Genomic DNA, 20956 nt, shown 5'->3' on the forward strand with positions numbered 1-20956 from the left:
GCTGAGACACGCTTTGATCTTCCAAAGGACACTAATCAAGCAATAGACTTGTACTTGCATTTAACACGAGAACTACCGGAATTCTAGAACTACTAGAATGGCCATAGCGGTCATTCTGACCGTTCATACTAGACTGGACCAAATGTCATGTCATATTTACATTCGAAACTTCTATTGAGGTTTTAGAATGAAGCTTCTAATGTCTGTCGTCATATTTTATATCGTCATCACCCTAAAAATGTATTGAATAAAATAGAATAATATGGATCAAATGGAGCGTAAGCTAACGCATGATAGTCCTACATAATACGATCTTTTTTGTAATATATAATAGTGCTAGACTATATAAATACACATATATATATTATATATTAGCTAGACTGCCCGGAAGGTGCGTGCCTCGCTTTGTGTCCAGCAAGTTTTTTCACCACAGTGAAAATGTTTTCGAAAGTCTAAGCGCCAACAAACATGGATTGAGTAGAATATTTAGTTAGATAAAAACATGTTGAGAATTTTGGGAATTATTACATCTATCCTTTTTCAAAACATGTTGACTTTTGGACTTTACAACGCTCTGGAGTTATTGGAAATTGGAAACAATCCATATGTAGCCGCCACTGGAATCAAAATCCATGAATAAATGAATCTGTTATATTAATAATAAACACCAGGACACGACATTTTAATTCTAATGAATGTGAAAATGTATTAGTTCATCGACAACCACAGAACTTGCTATTGTAGCTGATTACAGATACAAATTTGATTATTTATATTAAATTATTCTCCTAAAAGGGGCCCCTTTTTTGTTCAAGTGAGCCCACTTTTAGGAGAATTCGTTCATAATGATTTTACAGCATATTATTTTCATTATAGTTTTACAGCATGATATTTTTGCTCACAGTAAAACAAATATTGCTTTCTAAATCAGTTTTCCCACAGTTTAGCTGAATGTTCATATTCTTTATTAACCGCTTTGGTCATTTTGGGTTTGGCCTATATGTGTTTCATACATGTCTAAGGTTTTTACTATGCATTGAAATACACTTTGGTGATGTTTTTATAAGCTATTGTATTGATTTGTTTTTATTTTACAAAGAGAATAATTTAATATAAATAATCAAATTTGTATCTGTAGGACTAATTAATATAATAGCAAGTTCTGTGGTTGTCGATGAACTAATACATTTTCACATTAGCTCCCATAGAGCTCCTGGCAGGATTTTGAGGGATCTCATTAATTCAGAAAAACAGAACAAAATATTTTTTTAATGAAAAATGATCTCATAATTCTGAGATAATTAAGTCGTTAATTCAGAAAAACAGAGTAGATTTCTTTTCTCAAGTGAATGCAATACGCTTCCGTAGCAAACAGCCGCTGACTGTCCGACGGTAACAAGGTTGTGCTGTTTAGGATCCCGCCTCATGAGGAGAAATGAAAACAAATGAGCGCAGCACACAGAAATTATAGTTAGTATATGGAGAGATGGGATTGAATTGATAGATGGAGGACACTAAAAAAATCTCTTTATATTAAAGTTAAATGTTTGTTTTTATGTTTGTGAGATTGTGTTTCAATTTTGCATCTTGTGTAACAAATAATCTTGTGTACCTGCGGTTTGGTGGATGTGTCTCTGACTAATGTCAGATTAAACGGTTAGTTTGAAATAAAAGTTTGTTTTGTGAAAATTTTTGACTTTATAAAATGATTCTCTCAAGTCTTGGCTATTAAACAATAAATAAGGTAAGACATATTTTTCTTATATATAGTTTAGTAGCCTATTATTCTTTTTGGCAAAATTTATCATTATAAACAACTTTATATCCATTTCCTGGATTTTGTATCGCCATAGTCCCTAAATGTAGCCTATATGTAAATGGAGGAAATGCGATTCAAATAGAAAACATTTTTCGATCGAGAACATCATTGTGTCCCCCCCACTTCTCAAACCAAAGTTACACCCTTGCAGTGGAGGGTGTGGTTAGGGACCATCTGAAAAGTCCACACATTGTGCTAAAACATGCTAATACAGTGGAGGGTGTGGTTAGGGACCATCTGAAAAGTCCACACATTGTGCTAAATCGTGCTAAAAAGTCCACACATTGTCTGAGAGCCAAAGGAGCTTAACAGCAGTTAGACCAGTTTAAACCAGCTAAGACCAGCAAACCACCTCAGGTCACTTCCCAATAAACTCCTTCCAGCCATTTAAAGGGACAGTTCACCCAAAATAAAAATTCTCTCATCATGTACGCACCCTCATGCCATCCCAGATGTGTGTGACTTTTTTTCTTCTGCAGAACACACATGAACATTTTTAGAAGCTCTTTCACATTTTTAAGCACCAAAAATCACATAAATCAGCATAAAAGTAACCCATAAGACTCAATGTGCTTTTTGGAGGTTCAAAGTTCTGGTCACCATTCACTTGCATTGTATGGACCTACAGAGCTGAAATATTCTTCTAAAAATCTTCATTTGTGTTTTGCAGAAGATAGAAAGTCACACACATCTGGGATGTCATGAGGGTGCGTACATGATGAGAGAATTTTGACAATTTATTTTGGGTGAACTGTCCCTTTAAGGAGGCAAGTGGAGTCAACAGGTTACTAACAATGAGTTATTGTGGATTATTTTGCAGGGAGGAACTTTCATTTTGTCCTTCTATCTGTCAGAAATATGTGCAATTTGGATTTTGTGAGCTCAGAGTAATTCCGAGCCGAGTAATGTTCTCATTGCCTTTGAAGGGATCAAGCGTCTTTTGGAGTGGAGCGTTAAGCCCAACAAATTGCTCTGTTTCCCGCTGCGGCGGCGTATCTTATTTTGCTCTAAATTGGCCTGTGAAATATGCCAAGAGTCAAGGTACAAATCCTCTTGCGCTCGAAAGAGAGAAAAAACCCAATGGTGCTTGCGTTTTAGACTCCAAACGCCTGCCACGAAAGACTTGCGGTTCTCACGTTGATACCTTGATGGTGTTATTGTCAAGAAAATGTGAGATGACTAACTGGACAGAGTAAGTTAGAGGAATACATGTCACCTAAAATGACTTTATTTCTTCTGTGGAACACAAAAGGAGAGGTTAGGAAGAATGCTCAAGCTGCTCTTTTTCAAAACAATGACTGTGAATGGGGACTGAGGCTAATAAAAGTAGTTCAATTGACTTGTGCTCCATATACCAAGTCTCCTGAAGCCATACGATAGTTTCGCTAACGAGCAGATGAAATTTCCGTCATATTTGACAGAGAATTTTCCCCTCCGTCGTAGCACTCAAATCTTATTTGTTGTTCTTCTCCATTCAAACGGGCGCAACAACCAGTGCCGTTTTGCCATTGTTGACGTCACATTATCAGTGGTTTACTATTTAGAAGTTTATGGCGCTTTAAAGGTGGGTGTGGCAGGGCGGAGGGCCGGGTCGTGATCCTACGCACCCGGTCCCGTATTAGGCTAATTATGCCTCTGTGAGGGTTAAAGGCTGACTGCAGGGGATCGTGCGGGAGAGGGATATTGTTTACGGACATGTCCGTCATGTGTGTGTTTACGTTGCCTTTTAAGTTTACCATTAAACCTATTATTTATATCGTCAAGCTGGTTCTCGCCTCCTCCTTTCCATTGATCACTTTACAGTGGTGCCGAAGCCCGGGAAGGAGGAGGGATACGCCGTAGTAGAGTTCTCGCCACTACAGTCCACCCCAATGGAGCCGCCGACCACGAGGGGAGAAGGGGCTCCTAACCGACCGCCTGGAGCGGTCAGGGCCATTGCCAGGGGTGCAGGAGTCACCTACCGGCCGCTGAAACACGGCGGGGTTTAAGACCGCCGACTGAGAGTGGGGAGGGGCTCACTGGCGACCGCATGGAGCGAGAGAACCGCTGCCAGGGGCGAGGGAGACCCCTTCTGTTCCCCGAGAACGCGGCGGGGTGTTCCGTCCGCCAGGGGCTGGAGGTCTGCCTCTGATCCGCCCGGAGAGGCTCGGCAGTCATCCGATAGAGGGTGGAGGAGTGGCCGAGGAACAAGCTGCGGCGTATCGGAGAACTGGCAAGCTTTTTTTTTTTTTCATCTCTCTCTCTCTCTCTCTCTCTCTCTCTCTGTCTCTCTCTCTCTCTCTCACTGTCTCTCTGCGTTGGCCTTTTCCCTCTTTTAAATTTTACAGTTTTTTGGGGGGTACTACACTGTTATAGGAAGTACCCCCCATTTGAATTATTTCTGTTTCCCTCCCCTTGTCCCCTCCCTCGTCCAGGTAGATGGGGATGACCTGCCGGTAGACAGCGCAGAAGCCTGAGAGAACGAGGGAGGAATGTGGCAGGGCAGAGGGCGGGGCCGGGTCGTGATCCTACGGACCCGGTCCCGTATTAGGCTAATTATGCCTCTGTGAGGGATAAAGGTCGACGCGGGAGAGAGAGATCGTTTACGGACATGTTCGTCATGTGTGTGTTTATGTTGTCTTTTAAGTTTACCATTAAACTATTATTTATATCGTCAAGCCGGTTCTCGCCTCCTCCTTTCCATTGATCCCTTTACAGTGGGTAAACAAATTTCAAAGTTGAACACATAGGGGCGTCATTTTTCACTTCCTGTTCTGCACTTGGATGTATGACCATGAAGAAGTCAACAGAGAAGATTTGGAACTAATTTACCATCTATTCTCAGATCCTCAAAAATAAACTATGAGAGTCACATGTTTCTATGGCTACAGGCGGCCCACCGAAGCCATTATGATAATAAAACCTCTTCACACACTTAACACCATTCTTTAAGCTGTGCTCATTTAAATAATCTGAAGTCAACTGTTCCCTAAAGCAACTTTTAACTAGTGTTGAGCTCTGTAACGCTCATCAGAAAGAGTGATGTTTTTATGCAGGAAGGATTATTAGCAACACCCGGAATAAGATAGGAGAAATATAGCAACATGCAATAAAGCGCACCTTAGCAACCTCTAAGCAACATCTTTACAACACACTATTAGAATTGAACACAATACAGAATTTAAGATGTGCTTGAAATGACACTGTGCTAACCGTGTAACTCTTACCCCAATGCTGTCTTCCTGTCGGTACGGTCTCCAGTTGTGACCCGTGTCACTGAACATGAGCAGGTAGCGTGTGACCCAGTCAGAACTCCCATATCGGCCTTGTGTGGCGATGGCTGTGACCTCCGTCCGACGTTCCAGGTCAATTTCAAGCCACTGATATTTATTGGAGTCCAGTGGAGCCCATCCGCCAGCACCTGTGCAGGACAAGAGACAAACGGATTGACTTTTGCGTTCCACAGAAGACATGAGGGCGAGTACATGATGAGAAAATCTTCATTTTTGGGTGAACTTACCGAAGAAATAGTACTTTGCATTAAAAAAGACTATTTTAAAAACGTAAAGATTTTTTTGCATTGTTACATTGTTTTAATGACAACTTCTCATTTCAAAATTGGTCTCACAGAAAGAGAGAGAGAGAGAGAGAGAGAGAGAGAGAGAGAGACAGCTGTAATAATCCATCCATCCATCCATCCATCCATCCATCCATCCATCCATCCATCTTCAACCGCTTATCCGAAGTCGGGTCGCGGGGGCAGCCGCTCCAGCAGGGGGCCCCAAACTTCCCTATCCCGAGCCACATTAACCAGCTCTGACTGGGGGACCCCGAGGCATTCCCAGGCCAGTGTGGAGATGTAATCTCTCCACCTAGTCCTGGGTCTTCCCCGAGGTCACCCAGCTGGACGTGCCTGAAACACCTCCCTAGGGAGGCGGCCAGGGGGCATCCTTACCAGATGCCCAAACCACCTCAACTGACTCCTTTCGACGCAAAGGAGCAGCGGCTCTACTCCGAGCTCCTCACGGATGACTGAGCTCCTCACCCTATCTCTAAGGGAGAAGCCCGCCACCCTTCTGAGGTAGCCCATTTCGGCCGCTTGTACTTGCGACCTAGTTCTTTCGGTCATGACCCAGCCTTCATGACCATAGGTGAGGGTAGGAACGCAAACTGACCGGTAGATCAAAAGCTTTGCCTTCTGGCTCAGCTCTCTTTTAGTGACAACGGTGTGATAGAGCGAGTGCAATACCGACCCCGCTGCCCCGATTCTCCGGCCAACCTCCCGCTCCATTGTCCCCTCACTCGTGAACAAGACCCCGAGGTCCTTCACTTGGGGCAATACCTGTAATAATGCATTAAACCAAAATGAGGTGATAAACAGCATGTAACGAATATTAAACAACAAAACGCACAACATAATCCCTAATCTCTGTATACATGGTGTATTATTAGTGCCGGCAGCCGGACTGCGAGTGCAGTGGCCCACTGTGCGGGCCAGTTCCCCTCTGAATCAACAGCATGAATATAATGCCAGTATTAGTTATTTACCTCCAGTGCAAGTCATGGTTAAACTAAACAAACTAAAACAAGCGTTAAGGGTCAGTGTTTAAACAATGGTTTTGTAAGAACTGTAAGATTAATGACTAATGTCTTTAAAGTTCACATTGATGAATTGTCCTTGTTAGTTGGCTGATGAAGGCTTTTGTTGGCAATTAATTGATCATGTATTCCATTTCAAGAGTGTAGTGCATCATTAGACCGAGGTGATGCAGGCAGAGATCAGTGAGGTGCTTCACAGTTCAACCGGCCGGTGATTTCGGTGGGGTCTATCCTAAGTCCAAGGTTCAGGCAATGGCATATGAAGTATCGAAGGTCTTATGGTTGGAGTTGGCATCAGTTCATCCTCTGAAGTCCTTCGTAATAGACTGAAGTGATGTCTGGCTGGCACAGGCTGCATTTAGTCATCATCACTATGTCCCGTATTAGTAATGCGAATGAGGAACCAACAGCAGGAATGAGATAAACAAAAGCGAAACAAAAACTCTCATGATGGAGACTACAATAACCTAGACAAAAACAGAACAAATAATAACAGAGGAGCATAACAGGAAGACAAGGAACTTACACTGACTACCGACTGGATAAGAGGAGGGGATATAAAGGAAATGTAAGAATTGATCCAGGTGCTGCCCATAAACACAAGCACTGATTGCGCTGCTGAGCAGCACCTGGGGAAACACAAGGGAGAGAAGAAAACACCAGCAATAAATAGATTGAGCATCATTTTAATTAATACATATTAAATGTATTTTTTCTTTTTGTTCCCTTTCACAAGCCTGATTCACAATGTGCTCTAAGTCCTCATGATGGCGTAGTGACTGGAGGTGGTGGCGGAGGACGAATCTCAGTTGCCTCCACGTCTGAGTAGTCAATCCGCGCATCTTATCACGTGTCTTGTTGAGCGCGTTACCATGGAGACCTAGCGCGTGTGGAGGCTTCACATCCACGCACATCTCACCACACGCCCCACCGAGAGCGAGAACCACATTATAGCGATCACGAGGAGGTTACCCCATGTGACTCTACCCTCCTGAGCGACCGGGCCAATTCCATTAAAGAAAGAAAGAAAAATGGTGTAAGGGGGTTAAGATGGGCAAGGAGGAGGCGAGAACCGGCTTAACAATATAAATAATATTTAATAAAATAAAAAGGCTGCCCGTAATTCTCTCTCTTTGTCGCACTGCCGTCTCCAGTCGGCCTTTATACCTCTCTGAGGCTTGATGAGCCTGATTAGGGGCCGGGTGTGTAGCATCATGACCCGGCCCAGCCCTCCGCCCTGTCACATTCCTCCCTCGTTCTCTCAGGCTGGGGAGCCCCCGGCATGATATATACCCCCCATTTCCCTGTGTAGGGGCGTGCCTAACACTCTATCTGCCGGCAGGTTATCCCTGTCTAAAAAAAATTTGAAAAAATGTGGCACCTACACACCGTAACGGCGATCATGCCAAATGTACAAAAACATTTTGAAGAGAGGGAAAGGCCAACAAGGAGCGGCAGTGGAAGAGAGAGAGAGATAAAAAAAACACTTACTCGCCGGTTCTCCGATACGCCGTAGCTCGGTCCTCGGCCTCTCCTCCAACGGACTACAGCCGCACCGCCCCGGACAGATCGGAGGCAGTCTTGCCGGTCCCTGAATGACGGAATGCCCCGCCGCATTCTCGGTAAACAGAAGGGGTCTCCCCCGCCACTGCCAGAGGTTCTCCCGCTCCAGGCGGTCGGCCAGGAGCACCTCCCCACTCGCGGTCGACGGTCTCATACCCCGCCATGTTTCAATGGCTGGAAGGGGTCCCCTCCGCCCCTGGCAGCAGCCCTGACCACTCCAGGCGGTCGTTTATGAGCCCCTTCTCCCTTTGCGGTCGGCGGCCGTTCGTCCGCTCTCAGGCGGCCGGGATCCTCCATCCTCCGGCGGATGGCCGTGGCTGCACCGTTGGGGTGGATGGTAGTGTAAGGGGGTTAAGATGGGCAAGGAGGAGGCGAGAACCAGCTTAACACTATAAATAATATTTAATTAAATAAAAAGACACACACAATACAAACACATACAAGGCAGCTGCCCGTAATTCTCTCTTTCTGTCCCACTGCAGTCTCCAGTCGGCCTTTATCCCTCTCCCTTGATTAGCCTGATTAGGGGCCGGGTGTGTAGCATCATGACCCAGCCCCGCCCTCTGCCCTGTCACAAATGGGTTTGTAAAAATGAGGGTGAGTAAATGATGACAGAAATGATAATTTTTGGGTAAACTACGCCTTAAAGATTTGCATCTGGAACACTTTATTACCATATGCGCTAACCTGCGTTTTTGCTTGATATTCAGAACTAGTCAATTCACCTACAGCAGACCCAAAATTACTGACGCAAAAGTGTGAAAATCACAGTCAAATCTCTCTTATGTACCTGATTTCATGAGGTCACATATGACTCTGTGACACAAAACCACAACACAACAAACAGCAGATGTTGCACATAATACCTCAACAGCGTAGGGTAAATCAGATAAGACGGTGTCACAAATGGAGCCTCTCCATCGTAAATCATGATAAAATGACCCAAACGAGGTGCAGTGAGGTGGGACAGCCCTGAGAGCAGCAGGCATGAACGACACCTGCTCGGGACACAAGCTGTGTGCACACTGGCAGGACAGGAAGTGAGAATGTGGCCAAGAAGATGATATGGGGGTCCCGGCGCCAGATGGATGGAGACATCAGACAGGTGGAGCCGAGCACACGATCAGTGGCTCCCGCTCATCATCAGAGCAGCTAAAGAGACGAAATGTGCATATTCTAGACTGTGATGAGACATAAGAACACATGGGTGGGAAACTCTCTTTTTCATAGCTCTGAAGAATTAATGTTATATTTCATTTAACTATCAACTTTGTCTCAGATGTAAATAAATATAAAAAACAGCTTTTTATAGAGAAGGAATACAGAGCAATAAAATGAATGTGGATAGCAGCTCAGATCATTTGCTCTTTTGATGAGAAACCTTTAGTTCATATTGAGATCTCTGACTTTTGATCAGGGATGGAGAGTCATTCGTTCGGGAATCGGACTACAGTGTTAGCGCTGTATGTTTTCGATTCAGTAAAACGAAGTGGCTCATACGAGTCTTTTGTTTGGGAATCGGACTACAGTGTTCGCGCTGTATGTTTTCAATTCAGTAAAACGAAGTGGCTCGTAAGAGTCATTCGTTCGGGAATCGGACTACAGTGTTAGCGCTGTATGTTTTCGATTCAGTAAAATGAAGCGGCTCTAATAGTTTTAATAATAAACTGAACGAAAAACATACAAACATGAACACAGAGCAGCTGCATGTCATTCTCTCTCTCTCTCTCGAACCATCATCACCGGCCGCCTTTATCCCACACGTGCCCCCATCAGGCTGATTGGGCCCTCTGGACCCACCTTCTTCCATTCTACAACCATCTCATTTTGATTATTTTGATTTTCTAGACAACTATGACCTGCACGTGCTCTTGACAGGTTTTGTGAGATTTCTGAAATGTTCCAATTTCAAGTGCTGCAACATCTGATTTGAATGAGATACAAAAGAAATGTTTCACTGGTTAGCAGGATTTTAGAAAGCCGAGAGAGAGAAAAAAAAACCCCATTTCAGCAAAGCAAACAGTGTTCCAATAAACAGTAGATGTCTGTCCGATGAACTGGCCGCAATCTCATTTATTATTTAACACGCATCCAACATTAAGTGCCAAGGGACAAAAGCTACTTTAGAGCAAGACGGTTCCAGCAAAAATGTCTGAACGTTTCTGGTACGTCGAGCAGATGTGATCATTGGTGGCTTTGATGAAAATAACGGAGCAAAAACAGATGTTGACAGCGGCCATCTGGCTTATTATCCTCGACTCCGGCAAATATAAGAGAGGATCTGGAGTTAAAAGACGACTTTTTGGTTAATTGCGTCTACTCGGGTTATCTGAAAGGGTTTCACTTAGAATGGCTCACCGATCTAATCTGTCCTTTTCAAATTGATTGCATACCTAAATGTCAGGCTGTTTAAATGGCATTCACATCACTTCAGACTGGCAGATTCACAGGTTGAAAACGAAACATGTGAAAGGGTAAATTATAGTTATTATCGCGTGGCCATGGACTGGGATAAAGTCACATGAATAGCTCTTTTCAAGCAGTTCAAAATGTGCTTCTAACGTGAATGCTTAGAGCATGGCTTGCTTTCAGATTACTGATTGAGTTACAGTTTTTGCTTCAATGTATAATGTTCTCATAATTATGGCTTTTACATTACGTGGATAAAATACAACATTTAAAAAGCAAAACAATCACATTTGCATTCTAATTAAACGCTCTGTGTGGTATCCATATCTGTATATTTATCTGCGACCAAGAGCGTAACAATTACACCTGCTGATAAACTAACAGCCGATGATTTAACTGACTGCTAATGGCACACGTAATGATGGAGAGATTTCTGAGAAACGCAGCGCTCTTCACCGCGAGAGCCTTTGGGGAATTATCACAAGCTACCGTATAAACAAGATTGCTTTGCTTATTTCTCCCACGATTGAAAGAGTTTTGCTGGAATATCCCGGCAGGCTTGTGCAGCTGAAGACTGCATGGGACACTTAAACGTCTCATATGATGCGTAAATTCATTATTGGTCTAATAGCAACTATATTTGAACTATTAAGGGCTTATAATGTTCGGCAGCTATCAAAAGAGTGTCTGAAAATAAATGCACATCTCAAAAACTGGTCGGAAGGGTTATGCAATCACGCCTGACTTAATAATCACAACTAATTAATTTTCTGGCCTCTGATGCCCCTCTATGGAGTGAGACTGGGCTGTCGACTCCATTGTCTAGACATTCGCACATGTTTGTCTTCATCTATAAGCACTTCGAGCTAAATAAATGCCAAGATATTTGTGGCTCTATCAGATCCAAGAGAGATTTCAGAAAATCAATACGAATCTTAAACCGGCATTATACAGGACTTGGACTAAAGGTCAATCTGTGGTGTTTAAGCTTTCATGGTGGTGCATAAAGTTGGAACTACTGTCTGTGGGAAATAAAAAAAGTTTGTGATTTCTCAGCGCTGATGTCTGACTCTGGTTCAATAGACACTTAGAGTGACCTCAAATTGATCAGGACTGTTGGCTAGGGATGGGCGATATGACGATATATATATCATGCCGATGATATCAAGTGTCAACCGATAGAGATTTTGCTATATCGTGTATATCGCGATATGTAAATATCCAAGTGCGCAGTGCGTGCATCTCTATTAGTGGCCGTGCGGAGGATACAGCAGTCCACCGTGATCTGTCACACTCTGCTGGGACAGCTTCACTTAATTCAGACAACAAAATCATCTCTTTAACATGCCGATGTTCGCTTGACTACACCGCACATCTGAACTTCTCCATCACTTGATAAATTATTGCTGATCTGATCAATAAAAAAGTCAAGAAAATGAAGGGGAGCTTGTTATTAAAACAGATGTGACATCTGTGTTGTAGTTTCACAAAGCCAACGCAGATTAAAAAAATGTAATCTGCAAACTGTGGCGTGCGACGATGATCACTTGTGGTAATACAAACTTTTGGGTGAACTCCAGAGCAGAAAGGAACCACTCAGAAAAAACCCCAAAGCAACAATCTGACAACCGCATACAACACCCTAGCAACCACATAGCAACCACCCAGAACACCCTAGCAACCACATAGCATCCACCCAGAACACCCTAACAACCACATAGCAACCACCCAGAACTCCCTAACAACCACACAGCATCCACCCACAACACTGTACCAACCACCCAAAACCCCCTAACAACCACATAGCAACAACCTGGAAACCACCCACAACACCCTTGCAACCACATATCAACCACCCAAAGCACAATAGCAACCACCCAAAACACCCTAGCAACCACATATCAACCACCCAAAGCACAATAGCAACCACCCAAAACACCATAGCAACAACATATTGACCACCCAGAACACCCTAGCAACCACATAGCATCCACCCAGAACACCCTAGCTACCACATAGCATCCACCCACAACACTGTACCAACCACCCAAAACCCCCTAACAACCACATAGCAACAACCTGGAAACCACCCACAACACCCTTGCAACCACATCACAACAACCCAAAACCTTAAGCAACCACATATCAACCACCCAAAGCACAATAGCAACCACCCACAACACCCTAGCAACAATATATAAACCACACAGAACACCCTAACATAGCAACAACCTGGCAAAAAAACAAAACAAGCAACAACATATTAACCACCCAGAAAACCCTAGAAACCACATAGCAACCACCCAAACCCCACTAGCAACCACCTGGAAACCACACACAAACCCCTAGAAACCGCACAGCAACCACCCAGAACACCCTAGCAACCACAAAGCAACCACTTTGTAACTACCACAACCACCTAGCAAGCATCCAGAACACATAAGCAACCACATAAATATCACCACAACACCCTAGCAATGACCCCAAACACCCTAGCCACATCGCAGAATTGTAATGTTTTGCACGGCACAATTGTGTTTTAGGGCCAGGCAAAAAAACAAAAAAAAAACCAAACAAACTACGATTTCAAGAATAAATTCAAATTTACAAGGATAAAGTCGTAGCATTATGAGATTTAAATTACGAAACAGCGAATAATTTTCACAACGATAGAATGCAGAGTCAGCAGCTTCATCAATGCAAGAAATGGATGTGGATGATTTAGATAAATCATACATTAGTTTATGCAACAAATAAATCATGTGTCATCTTTTGGCACATCACCACAGAGTTATAATTGTATCCGACATGGCAACGGTTATGTTGGAATTGAATTTGTTCAGGAGAAAGAACCAGATAGACGTTCGCAAAGTTCAGCTCAGCCTGGGTGATGCTTGGGCTGGGTTTCCCGAAGCTCTACGATGAACGTTAGTAGCACTTCAGTTGTACTTAATCTCTACAGCGCGTTCCCCAAAGCATTGTTATCCAAGTAGCATGTAAAACATTTCAAGTTTATCAGATATACTGGGACATTTAATAAATTGTATTCATATATTTTGATAATTGGAAAACCGTTGTACACTCTTTCACGATTTATTCTCAAAATATTTCACAATTTATTCTCAAAATATTACGACTTTAATCTCAAAATCGTATTTATTAGACTTTTTTACATGGCAATAAAATGCTATATAGAGATTTTATAAAGTGCTTCAGTTCTAAGCCATGAACTAAACTAAAATGACAAACTTTGATTTGAACTTTGATTTAAAGCAAAGAAGTATTTGAAAATCGTATTAAAAGACAAAGAAACAAGACTGCACTTAACGTCTTTACTGAGTAAATGAACTACAATCCCCTGAAGTGTAGCGATTGACATAATCTAATTAAAATGATGGAAAAATATACAACTATTGATTTTAAGTTGTTGACTATATGTCTATAAACAACATATTTAGAGATCTACAAGTACATACGTAGTTTGCAAGTGTAGGGTGAGCGACATGATTGCATCATTAACAGTGCGTACAATTACAAACCTGGCTTTGGAGGAGAACGCAGTTATTGGAGTCCGCTGGGCGAAGTCTTCAAGACCCTCACCAGTATCTAGCAAACACAACACCAAGCCCTCATGGAGGTACACCTGGAGCAGGAACAATGCTTCCAACTCCTGATCCAGGCACAAGCGGAGGACCGGAAGGTGCTCTGGAGCCTGATCACCATGGTGGGGGCTGGTGCTGCGACATTCCTGGAGCCAACTCCACCGGTGGCCCTCATGAAGATGGGGCCAAATGATGATCCGGAGGCCTTCCTCGACCTATTTGAGAAGACCGCAGAGGTTTGGAGATGGCCTCCCAATCAGTGGGTGGCACACCTGTTGCCCTTACTCTCCGGGGAGGCATAGCTAGCGACACAGCAACTTCCCACCGCCAGCCTCCTAGATTACATCCAATTAAAGAAGGCCATCCAGCAATGGGTCAATCGGACCCCGGAGCTTTTCCGGTCTGTGAGCTTTGGGAAGCATGGCCTCCCGTTCGCTTTTGTGCAGCAGCTCCGCGATGCCTGCCGGAAATGGTTGCTGTTGGTGGGAACCCGCGGCGTCGTGGAAGTCATTGATCTGGTGGTGCTGGAACAATTCGTCTGCCAACTTCCCCGAGGCATGGACGTGTGGGTCCAGTGCCACCACCCAGCATTGCTGGAGGAAGCCGTCCAGTTGGCAGAGGAATTCATGGTCGCGTTTCCAGGAGGCGGCAAAGTAGTCTCTTCTCTCTCTTCACCCCCTGTGTCTCATGCCCCCCAACCCAACCCATCTCACTCAGCCCTGTCCAGTCCCCACTCCTTGGAGGTGGAGAGGAGCCCCGGCCAAATTCCTCCCCTGGTCCAGTGGACCCTTCCCCTTGTCTGTCCATCCCACTCCCCCTGTCTCCCTCCGCTATCCCTCCCAGGTGGCGAGGTGCTGGAGCTGCGGGGAAATCGGACACAGAGCGTCCAATTTACACCAATTTGTGATGCTTCCGTTCAGTTGGTTTGGAGCCCCGGCCATGTTTCAGTACCTTAAGGACAAAATCCTCACCCAGCAAACGGCATATGCCGCCACATATATAGACAATATCATCATTTATAGTAATAACTGCCGGTGGCATATGCAAAACCTGAGGGCTGTCCTGAGAGCGCTGCGACAGGCAGGACTCATGGCCAACCCGAAGAAGTGGAATTAAGGAATCTAGGGTTCCACTTGGGTCATGGACAGGTGCATCCACAGGATAACAAAACTGCAGCAATCGCAGCCTGCCTGGCGCCCAATACCAAAAAGGAGGTAAGGCACAAACCTACCGAAGGTTTGTGCCTAGCTACTCTGATGCCATCAGCCCTCCGGCTTACCTTACTATAAAGGAGGCTCCCGATCCGATCCAGTGGACAGAGTCTTCCTTAATAGGCCTTCCTTAAGGAAAAGTCTGCACTGTGTGGGAGGTCGCTTTTGCATGCACCTGATTTCTCTCTCCCCTTTATTTTGCAGACTGATGCATCTGACAACAGGCTGGGCATGGTGCTCTCGAAAGAGGTTGGGGGATGAACAGCCAGTGCTATTTATTAGTCGCCAGCTCACCTTAAGGGAGACAAAGTATAGTGCCATCGAGAAGGAGTGTCTTGCAATTAAGTGGGCTGTTCTTACCCTCTGTTCTGCTCACAAACCTCTGCAGTGGCTCCACCGCATGAAGGATACTAACGGGCGGATCACTCGTTGGTACCTGTCTCTTCAGCCCTTTAAGTTCGAGGTGATCCACAGACCGGGGGTGCAGATGGTTGTGGCTGACTTTCTCTCCAGAAATGGGGCGGGGGAGGAGTAGGCAGGCCGGATGTTGTGTAAATACTTGATGAGCTACCCAAGCCCCCGGTAGGGTATGTTTTTCAATCAGAGGATCCACTTTTTATATGTTGCCAAGCAGGTTGAGATTGAAAGTATTTTTCACTAAATAAACACACAAATGCTATTTCATATTTGTATAAGCACCAACATAACAATACATAGTAATAAATGGCTATTTTTACCTAGAACTTTATAAATGTAATTATATATATTGGCGATATTTGCAAATGAAAAGCAGTAGGATCTACAAAATTGGATTGACGCAGAGGAGAAATGTTATTCACATCCAGCACATAACAAAACGCTCAACAACCCAAAAGAGTCTAGCAGCTTTTGATGGGTTTTTATTAGGAAAGCCGTGAGTTTGTTTGTGCTGTGATGTGTCTCCAGTGGGCAGGTGAGTGCATGAGGCGACCGCAGCCTCCGCTTTCCCTTTTTTCACGGCAGCTTTTAACAGAAACATCAGACCAGATGGCTGGCCGCAGCGCCACACCATCCAGAGCCCTGCGCCTTTGAAGTACACCACTCTGGCTCATCGCAGGACGAGCCAAAGCATCCTACACGAGCGCGTTTGTTTGCTTGCATGCATGTATGTGTGCGCTTTGCCTTTGAGGGCTATATCTTGTGTGCAACAACACTTACACTCCCTCCTACTGCAGTCATTAATGTTGTCAGCTTCTGACAGCTGTGTGATAACATGTTTGCACTTCACTCAACACAATGGCAGCGTGTCAAAAAGGTAAAATTATTCTTTTACCTCGAGAAATGAGAAGCCGATCTATTACCTCTTGAAATTAGAGGTGGGTTGCAATTTACACAATTAGAGAGAGAGTGCCGGCACAACTAATGCAATAGACGTAGCTGAATCTCACTAAAGCCACAAATAGTACCAGATGCTCACAGACACACAAGACTGTGAGATATTTTATCAATATATGCCTTTTGTGTGATTTTAAAATGAATGGTATGGAGAGAAATGGAATCAGCGAATGTCGCAAGTCAGACTTAAACCTCAGTTGCATGTGTGCTAAACACCACGCCACGGCTCCAACAACAAATGCATTTATTCTTCACCCAAAATATGAATGTGTTTTGAAATTCAACCATATATATATTTGCAATCGCCTCAATCGGGGTGGCGGAGGACGAATCTCAGTTGCCTCTGTGTCTTAGACCATCAATATGCGCATCTTATCACGTGACTTGTTGAGCGTGTTACCATGGTGACGTAGCACGTGTGGAGGCTTCACGCTATTCTCCGCGGCATCCACGCGCAACTCACCACACGCCCCACCGAGAGCGAGAACCACGTTATAGCGACCACAAGGAGGTTACCCCATGTGACTCTACCCTCCCTAGCAACCGGGTCAATTTGGTTGCTAAGAACACCTGGCTGGAGTCACTCAGCGCACCCTGGATTCGAACTTGCAACTCCAGGAGTGGTAGTCAGCGTCTTTACTCGTTGAGCAAGATAGGCTCCCCTACTATATATTCATATGTATTAATGTACTGTTGCATAAAAATGAATGCAAATACATATAAGAGATGCAGAGCACTTTTGCTGCACTTTGTTCACTGCGATTCTCTGATTGGTGGATCATTTCCCTTCAGGATTACGGGAACTGCAGAAATTGCTTGTGTGTGTGGCTTCAGCTGAAGCATATATTATTGATTAAAAGCCTCAGAGCTCACAGTAGTTCTGTTTTTAAAGGTTTATAAGTAATTGTTAAAAATCAGTTCCCCTATGGAACAATAACCAATGGGATTTGTACTTCCGGATCCTGACTGTTGCAATCAAGCGTGCCGCACAAGCCCTCAAAAGTGAAGCCAAAACGTCTCGATCGCCCCCCGGTGGCTGGTCCTAGTATAGGTCATAAGCCCCGCCTCCCCTTATGACCTAGTATAGGTCATAAGCCCCGCCTCCCACGTGAGACCAACTAAACAATTAAATTACACTTCACATATCTTTTTTCCAAAGATAGTTTCTGTCATTTACTGTCGTTTCTATCACGTTGATGTCATTTCAAGTGTTTGTTTTCAAAATAAGTTTGTTTTAGTTATTTGATGCTATAAAAACGCTGCTGTGACATCATGATTGACAGCTGTGATTGACAGGTTCTCTGAGTGAAGTAGTCACTGAAGCACCAACTGACTTTTTTTCGGGATCTTCAGAGGACTGAGGAGATTGGAGCTTTAAATTTAATATCTAAATTTCTATAATTACTTATTTCACACCGTCATAAGTCAAAAGTCAAAAGGGGCGTGTGCTTGCGATTGATTCAGCGAGAGTGAGGGCGGGGCCTTGATTTCGCGGCTTTACTTCCTGCTCACTACTGCGCAGGTCTGGTCCCGAAATCGCAACTGCGCAGACTCAAGTCCCAAGATGTCAGCGCCATATCGGGACACTGGCGGCTTCAGTTCTCACCAATGGAAAAGAGCGAAGGGGCGTCGGCCATCTTTTTTTACACTCTATGGTTGCAATCTATATACTTCATAAGTATTCCAAACAAAGGCCCTTTTAAAAAGAGAATTTTGGGCTTTCTTTTAACATTTTTGTCCCAGTGTATTCAGAGTTTTTATGGAATGTTGTATAAAAGTGTTTCTACTGTATTTATTCTTCGCCCAATATATGAATTTACAGTAAGAATGGGACATGTTACAAAATAGCCAAAATTCAACTGTCTATATTTGCAAGTAATTCAAAGTAAATGTGAATTGAAGGGATGCACCGAAATTTCAGCCACTGAAAATGTTCCGTTTGACGTGTGTTTTTACCGTCTCTGCGGTTGAGTTTGGCGTATTTGGGTCCATGACTGCTCGACAACTCAGAGGAACTTCTGAAGGCCGACTGGGGCAGATTGGACACCAGTGGAGAATCACAGCTCTCTACAGACACAGAATAAAATATATTATTGACATATGGACAGTAGACACATGTACAGAACAGCCATTTCCACATGTATGTTTGTGAATGTTTACGTCCATATTTATGTCTTTTAACGGATGCTACATTTTGATACAAGTTTTAATACTTACATGTACTTTCAATTCAAAGTCAGTAATATTTGATGTTTAAAACAATATGTTTAAAATGAACAGAAAGAACCCACTTTTACTTCCACAATCTGATGTTGACCTTTTCCTTAGTAACGATGTTCTTCAATGAATCGTGCTGAGTCATACCAGGAACAAGCATTAAGAAAGTAAAAAGGGTCGATTTTGATTTCGTGTTGACTTTAATGAAAGCTAGACTGCCTAAAAATATCAGGACCCTGACATAATGTCACATTTGGTGCGATTGCCCAACACAGCCACAAATTTACTTTCTCACATCAGTGCTCTGAAATTGGGACACTTGAAAATACATTTCAGACCCTTTCTGCTTTATTTTATTATTAAAGTTCATAAGGCTGAATTTAAGACTGTTATAAAATGCTTTTACCTACAGTCATCTCACGAAAGGCTGACAATTTTCCTCTCTAAAAATCACAAAATTATATGAAATAAAGTATTTGTATAGAGGGAAATAAATGTGCGAGGGAGTTTTTAAGCCCATATTTCTTTAATAATAATAATAATAAGTTTTATTTATATAGCGCCTTTCCAGAGCTCAAGGACGCTTTACAATAGACAAGCAACAATAAAGGCAGAGGACAAAGACAGCAGACAAAACAACAGCAGGTAGATAACAGTGAAGGTACAGAAAATGAGAAGGTTAGGTAGATGGGACAGCACCCAGCTGAAAAAAAAAAAAAAACAGTACAACTTAAGAGTTATAACATTCAGCAAATAAGTGAGTTTTGAGCATGGATTTGAATTCAGAGATAGTGTTAACAGAACAGAGTGATCGGGGTAGAGAGTTCCATATTTTGGGTGCTACAACACTGAATGATCTGCCCCCATCGAAACAAGGCGATGCCGAGGAACGACGAGAAGGCTAGAGTCGGAGGATCGTAGAGAGCGAGTCGGTGCGTAGGGGTGAAGCAGATTACAGAGATAGGAGGGAGCCAAGCCATGCAGAGATTTAAAAGTGAGAAGGAGAATTTTGAATTTGATACGGTAAACCACAGGAAGCCAGTGAAGATCATGCAAAATTGGGGTGATATGTGCAGAACGCTTGGTGTGGGTGAGTATTCTGGCAGCAGAGTTTTAAATGTATTGCAATTTGGAAATGGAGCTAGCAGGAAGGCCAATAAAAAGTGCATTGCAATAATCGAGACGTGATGTGATAAATGCATGGATGACAGTTTCAGCGTCTGAGATACTGATGAAGGGATGGAGCTGAGCGATGCGACGTAGATGAAAGAATGCTGATTTAGTGATAGAATTAATGTGAGAATGGAAAGATAGAGAGGAGTCAAAGATTACACCAAGACTTTTAACAGTACTGGATGGTTTGATGTGAGAGCCAGCAAACTTGCAGGTGAAGTTAGTAGGAATTTTGTTAGTGAGTGACGGAGGTCCGGTAAAAATAATCTCAGTTTTGTCCATGTTAAGTTTTAAAAAATTTGAATGAAGCCAATCTTTTATTTCATGCACACAATCAGAGATTTTGTCAGTTGTGATAGATAGAGTCGATGTACAGGTAGTATATAATTGAATGTCAGTCAGCGTAAAAATGATAATTAAAACCATGACGGCGAAGGATCTGACCAAGAGGTATTATATAAATTATGAATAGTAATGGCCCTAAAACGGATCCCTGTGGGACACCTTGCTTCAGGGGACAGTAGGTGAGTGAAAATCTTGAACTGAAATGTAGAACTGTCTATCAGAGAGATAGGAAGAAAACCAAGAAAGAGCAGCACCAGAAATACCCACATCCAAAAGACGAGAAATGAGTAGTTGATGGGAGACAGTATCGAAGGCAGAGCTGAGGTCCAGCAGCAGGAGCATAGACAGAGAACCAGAGTCACCAGAGAGAAGCAAATCATTGAGTACCTTAACTAGTGCAGTTTCAGTACTATGTAGAGGGCGAAAACCAGATTGATTTATGTGGAAACCAATGTACTGTGTGGGAATTACTTCTCAGTTTATATATATATATATATATATATATATATATATATATATATATATATATATATATATATATAACAACAATAAGACATAGTTTCCAACTGAAACCCTGAAAACCCTAGTAACCACATTGCAAGATGCTAGCAACCACATTGCAACAGACCAGAATATCATAGGGGAAACGTTTGACTTGAACCAGT

General features: G+C 43.3%; 1 protein-coding gene across 2 annotated transcripts in view; it reads right to left on the minus strand.

Moving 5' to 3' along the window:
• Positions 1-20956, minus strand: part of LOC127635562 (contactin-associated protein-like 5) — a 131705-nt gene that overhangs the window by 83875 nt on the left and 26874 nt on the right. For both annotated transcript variants that reach the window (XM_052115669.1, XM_052115668.1), the window contains exons 2-3: positions 18513-18623; positions 5026-5219 (exon numbers count right to left, since the gene is read on the minus strand). In XM_052115669.1, the coding sequence (XP_051971629.1) occupies positions 5026-5219; positions 18513-18623 (305 nt within the window). The remainder of the gene's footprint in view (positions 1-5025; positions 5220-18512; positions 18624-20956) is intronic.

The sequence above is a fragment of the Xyrauchen texanus genome, chromosome 43 (assembly GCF_025860055.1).
Source record: "Xyrauchen texanus isolate HMW12.3.18 chromosome 43, RBS_HiC_50CHRs, whole genome shotgun sequence".
Lineage (NCBI taxonomy): Eukaryota > Metazoa > Chordata > Actinopteri > Cypriniformes > Catostomidae > Xyrauchen > Xyrauchen texanus.